Here is a 5,856-nt window from a genome sequence, read left to right as displayed (position 1 = left end):
CTCTATCGCGCCTGTACAGCCTATAGTCCCTAATGTTAACCAAAGACCAAAATGAGAAATATAGTGCAAAGCAAACTAATTTACTACAAAAAACCCCAAACCCTAGCAAGTTACTGATGCCCTTGGCCATCTAACTAACAGCACATTACTTTGTAACATAATACAATAGAGGAGTCCAAAAACACAGAAGCCATCAGCAGACTGACGAATGTGTGCTGTTCTGGAATGCTTGCAGCATAATCCATTTGTACTCATGTGTTACTGCAAATAATCCAGAAAACATGATTCTTACGTTTTAGTGTCCACAAGGAGTTTAACAGTTTAACTAAACTTTATTATCTTGCAGTTGCAAAAATAGGCAGCTTACTATGCCTATTTCTAGCATATTTTTGGATTGTCCCATGCCTTTTTCTTTAAAGAAAGAAATGGCAACTGAGGCACCTCATGTCAAAACAAATGAATTATATTGTTACTTTACTGTAGTTGGCTGAAGCTAATATATATGAGAAATACTCCCTTTTTCACTATCAGATTGTTTCCACATCAAACTGACAGAGTAGTTAATAAACTCTTGCTGTAGTGGGCTTACCACCGCTAGGCAGTAAACTTAAACAGAATCTGAGACACAGAAATAACAAATTGTTTTGTTGTTTTTTGGGAGTGAATATGCAGGGTGTCAATCTGCAAATGACAGAAATATAAAAGAGATCCATAAGAGCATTCAGTACCTGCAGTTTTACTGAATGCCCAGTGCTGAGGAGGAAGTCATATACATCAGTATACTATGTATATGGGTAACTTAATCATAAAAACTGGGTTCCCCCATGTCCATAACGCTTGAATGAGTTTGTTTCTGTCAGCAGTTAGCTCCGCTTGTGGAACCCTTAGTTCATGAGGTAACTGACTGATCTCACTTGGTTTTCTTAGTCCTTCAGAGCCCAGTCCAACAGCTGTTAAGGTCATTCAGCACTTTGTACCATCAGCTCCTAAGCTTAGGAATTATTCATGTGCATGCAGGAAAAAGCTGCTCTTCCCTTTGTATTACCTATGCTGTGGATAGTCTGCACAAAATGGATTACAGCTAAGCCATAAATGAAGTTTATGATCTAGCAAACAACATAAATTTCATTCAGCACAGTACTATGTGGCACAATGACATGCCAATCTCACCTTTCCACAAAGATAAAAGAACAGGTAAAAGACCCGACAAGAGTCAAAGTCAAAAAAGGCTGCAATTGTCATTAATAACAAATAAGCATGACATGAACAGAAATTCAACCCCTCTTGCCACTAGTGTTATTTTTCAATCTTGTTTGTCTAATGGCAGCTTTGGAAATGTGATACTACCACTGTTTACATTTAAGGATCGCTTCATTCTTTAATGGTAAACCAGATGACTAATGCTGGCTGTGGAATGGGATACCATAGCAGTCCTACTTACGCTGATATCTTCATACTGGGGAAAAGTCTGAAGACTGGAAATCTTGCAGGCACTTCTCCCACTCCCCAGAATCACCTTACATTTTTTAGAACATTTTCACATTTTACTGAAGAAGCTACATTTAAATGCATTTTTCTAGGTCTCTCCTGCATTGCACTGTTGACTCTCTTGTGTAAATTGTAAAATACAAAATAAAACTCCAAAACCAAATGTTGTGACTTATTACTTTTTTTTCTAGCACCACTAGACTTACTCATTACTTTTTTCTAGGAACTTTTCTGGATTTTTTTTCAAAATGGAGTTTGAATTTGATACCCCATGAAGGACAGAAAGTACAGAACCTATTAATCCCATCTGCACTAGAAAAGTAATGTATTGTTGATGTTGGTTGTTAGCAATCAGTCCTCCTGAACAGGTGCAAAAAATGAAAATATAGCCTAGGTGGCAAAAATGTTTCCTGGCCTAGTTACATGGTGGCAGTTTGGAGAAAACAACTCTAATGACATGCTTCCACAGCACAGTGAACTAGCAGTTACACTACTTTCAGCGTTATTTTCAGGGACAAATGGCATTCACAGCTTTTGCCATGCAATGGAGCAATACTCAAATGCAAATAAGCACTTGGAAAAGAGCTTTCTTTTTTTTTTCCAGTTGACCAGAAAACCACTTATTCCATATCTGGTCCATTTACAGCTGCCACAGAACCAAAAGGAAACTTGGTCTTCTAAACCTTTTACATTTAGAAGCTCCCTCTAACCATCAAGACCAACTGCCATGCAAACACCTTCAACACATTATTTGTTAGGGTCCGCCTGTGGGTACAACCCAGCCCAGTCACCACACTGGAACCAGCCATGTGCCAGCCCCACCCTACAGGCCAGATTCAGCCATGGAGCAAGCCTACATGTGGGTGGGATTGAGCACGTGTCATCTGCCCTGGGTCCAGATATTTGGCTGCAGGGGAGCAGTAATGAAGGATGCTACCGCTTCCCACCCCCAGATTTCCAGACCCTGAAGCGACTCAGAGGCCAGCTGGATGAGGTGGCTCCACAGGCAGTGTTGTCAAGTCTCACAAGAAAAAAAATGCAGCACTGCCTTTAAAAACAAGCCCCGAACAAGCCCAACCCATCTCAAAGGGAGGGGAATAGGGGGTGCTTATCAAACTGTGACTCTTGAAAAATTCAAGTGACTTTAGAAAAAACAATCCCAATCCTAATTATAAACAGATTTGGCAACACTGCCTGCAGCCTGGATGCAGCCCAGAAGCTGGAGACCGAGTACCACTGTCCACTGCTAGCTGCTCCCAGCCCTTATCTCAAGGGTAGATGCTCACACCCCAGCAAAGGGGAAGCATGAGGGCCGCACGTAGAGCCCACCCCCTTTTTTAAGTATAAAAACGGGACACAGACACACAAGTTTCTTTGGGTAAATGTGTTATCTTTTATTAGACCAACTCAAACAGTCTGCAGAGAAAAATGTTTCCAACTATTTGAGTTCGCCTAAGACCCTTGCCTACAACCTACACCCCTGTGAAACGGGACACGCGTACTTCCCAGAACCCCAAGCGGCCCCGCCCCGTCCCGCCCAATTAGGGACAGGGGGTCCCAGCCGCGGGCAGCCCCATCACACAACAGCCTCAGCCCGGAACTTGCCCCACCAGCAGCTTCTCCAGCCCCGGGCGCCGGAAGGGGAACGGAAGGGAATAGCAAAGCCCCCCCCACACCGCGCAGGAAGGAAGCTGCTGCGGGGGGCGTAGCCACCCAAGGTCCGCCCCCAGGCGCCAGCCGCAGGTACGGGACTGCGCCTGCGCCGGGCCGTCACTCAGCCTGCCAGGCTGCGCGCCGGCCCCGCCCTTCCCGCGCCGCCGGCCAATGAGTGAGTCAGGACGGGCCGCCCCCGCCGGCACTGGCACAGCCGCGAAGGGGCAGCAGAGCGAGGAGCAAGACCGGGGCGGGAGCTGCCCCCCCCTCAGCGCTGCGTAGGCGGCGGCGGCGCGATGGCGGCCGGGCAGGGCCGTGCCGCAGAGCTCCGAGTGTTCCGGAGCCTCCGCGGGAAGATCTGTGAGTGCTGGGCCGGGCCGGGGCGGCGGCCTGGGCACAGGCCGTTTCCGCGGAGCTGTGACCGGCGCGGGTTGCGAAACGCCGGCGGGAGCAGGAAGTTGTCCCCAGGCTGGGCCGGCCGCGGCGCGGGGGAGCGCCCGGTCGCAGTGCCGCCGCCGCGGGCTGAGCCTGGGAGAAGGGTTGGGTGGCGCTGCGGCCTCCTGGCGGGTGTCGCACGCGCCTCGGCTCTGCCGTTTCCCTTCAGTGCGGAGCGGGGGGCTGGCGACAAGTGGTTGCCAGCGGCCCCGGCCCGGCCGCTCTGTGGCCAGGCGAAGGGAGCCCGGGAAGGGCCAGAGCAGGTGCGACGTGCCGCCTGCATCTGCCGAGCCAGCCGTGGTGTCAAGGGGCCCGTGGGGTCCCGGTGGCATGGGAGCTCTCCACGAGGCTTAGGACCGGTGGCGGGGTGGGCAGGGGAGCATGCGGGAGGCCCGGCCCCCTCCTCAGCCGGACAGTGCTCCACTCTCCTAAGGCTTTGTGCTGAATCCAGACAGGTTAAACCATCTCTGCACTTCATTCTTCAGCATCGGCTGTGGGGTTTCAACATGAGCTGTTGTATTTCACTCCGAATTGGGCATCCAGGGCACATCGGCCTGCCCGAGCCGAAGCTCACTTGGTTAGAGGCTGTGAAAGACCACAGTCTGCCACCCTGTGCATGTACTTGTTCTCTTGCAGCCTCTGACGAAGTGCGGTTCAGGCTTGAGAGAGTTTATGTATCTCTGATTTGAGTTAGTTTGTAGGATGCGTCTCTACCCTGCCTTTCTCCTAGCTCCAGACTATAACAGGGGTTGGCAGAGTACCAACAACGCCTGCAACCTCGAATTGTAAGATGTTGGCATGCCAGGGCCAGATGGCAGGGGAGCTGTGAGGGGCCTGATCCTTGTGACACCAAGTGCAGCTCCAGCCCCTTCACCCAGTATCTGCCTCGAGGCACGCGTGCCAAGCAAAATGCCTTTAGGTGCCATGCTTTGGCACCCGTGCTGGGGGTTGCCTACCCCTGGGCTGTACCATGGCTTAACTATCTGTGTTGAATAAACAAGTATTTCCAAGTTCTTTTACTGTTGAGTACTGAAGGTTGGAAAATATGTAACTTCAAACAGTGACCGTGTGATTGTGGCTCTAGGTTTTATTAAACCATGTTCAGAATAAATATACATGAGAATCCCAACATCCTCCCAACTGGCAATGTCTCAATAATCTGAATTTTGTCCCTATCAAAAGAGAACCAGATTAGGAGCATAGGACATGTTGGGAGATATGGAGTCAGGGGTCTTTGGAGTGACATTTATACTTTTGGGAGGCCTCTTGTTATCTTATGAGCATGCAAAATGGAGTGAACTCAAGATTAGATTTAGTTTGCTTGTTTGCACTACAGGTCATATACAAATTGGTCCAGAAATAATGCAGAAATAATATTCTGTTTAATACTTCCGCTGCATTACACCCCACAAGAATCAAAGTGGGAAAGTAGGGATTTTTACTGCTACCAAAGTTTTACCCTCCACTTATTACTCTCAGGACTTTTAGCTGTAGTAGATGATAGTACAGTAGTTCAAGGGACTTTATTACCTGTGATAAATTGAAAATACTTCTTTCCTAGAACTGAGACCTGATGTCACATGTATTTTCTACCTAAAAGGAATGTGAAAATCCTAAAGATTTGTGTTTAGAGCAAGAGTGGGCAGAATACAGCCTGTGGGCCAGCCTGGCCAGGGATTTTATCCAGCCCACGTAGATCCCTTGGACCCACGTGGCCCAGGCACAGGGAGCAGCCCAAGCCATCGTGTGTGTTACTGGTCCCACAGCCCCTGGGCACACAGGAGGGCAGGGGTGGTGCATCAGTTGAACTCGGCTTTCCAGCGGCTCCTTTTGGCTGTCAGTGTAGCTGCCAGCCAAAGGCAACCCTCCTGCCTTGGTACCCCAGGCCCTCCTGCTGGGGGTGCCAGACTGAGTGGGCAGGTAGGTGGGGTCTCATTGGACACTGGCCTGGGACCCCTGTAGGCAGGGTACACTCAGCTGGGTGGATGGGATGGGATGGGGCTGTGGGCAGACAGGGAATGCTGTCAGGGGGGATGGGGCCAGGACTGGGATCACAGGGTGGTGACAGTGTGGAGCCGGGGCCCAGGGTAGAGCTGCAATCCATGCAGGGAACAGATTGTGGCTGGGTCCTGGCCCTGTGCTGTCACCGCCCCATGATCCTAGCCCCACCTGCCCATTCTACCTGCCTGTGGCCCCATCCCATCATCCCATCCTGCCCATAGGAGGCCAAATAATTGCCCACCCATGGTTTAAAAAAAAAAAAAAAAAAAAAAAAAAAAA

At 49.6% G+C, this 5,856-nt stretch overlaps 1 protein-coding gene across 1 annotated transcript in view; it reads left to right on the top strand.

Moving 5' to 3' along the window:
- The first annotated feature begins 3,301 nt into the window (after window positions 1–3,301).
- RASA2 (RAS p21 protein activator 2) overlaps window positions 3,302–5,856 on the top strand; it is a 107,435-nt gene continuing 104,880 nt past the window's right edge. The window contains exon 1 of the mRNA XM_019503587.1: window positions 3,302–3,501. Coding sequence (XP_019359132.1) covers window positions 3,438–3,501 — 64 coding nt within the window. The 5' untranslated portion in view covers window positions 3,302–3,437. The remainder of the gene's footprint in view (window positions 3,502–5,856) is intronic.

This window comes from Gavialis gangeticus, unplaced genomic scaffold (genome assembly GCF_001723915.1).
Source record: "Gavialis gangeticus isolate Ggan-Ray unplaced genomic scaffold, GavGan_comp1, whole genome shotgun sequence".
Taxonomy (NCBI): Eukaryota; Metazoa; Chordata; order Crocodylia; family Gavialidae; genus Gavialis; species Gavialis gangeticus.
This window is presented reverse-complemented; position numbering and strand designations above follow the sequence as displayed.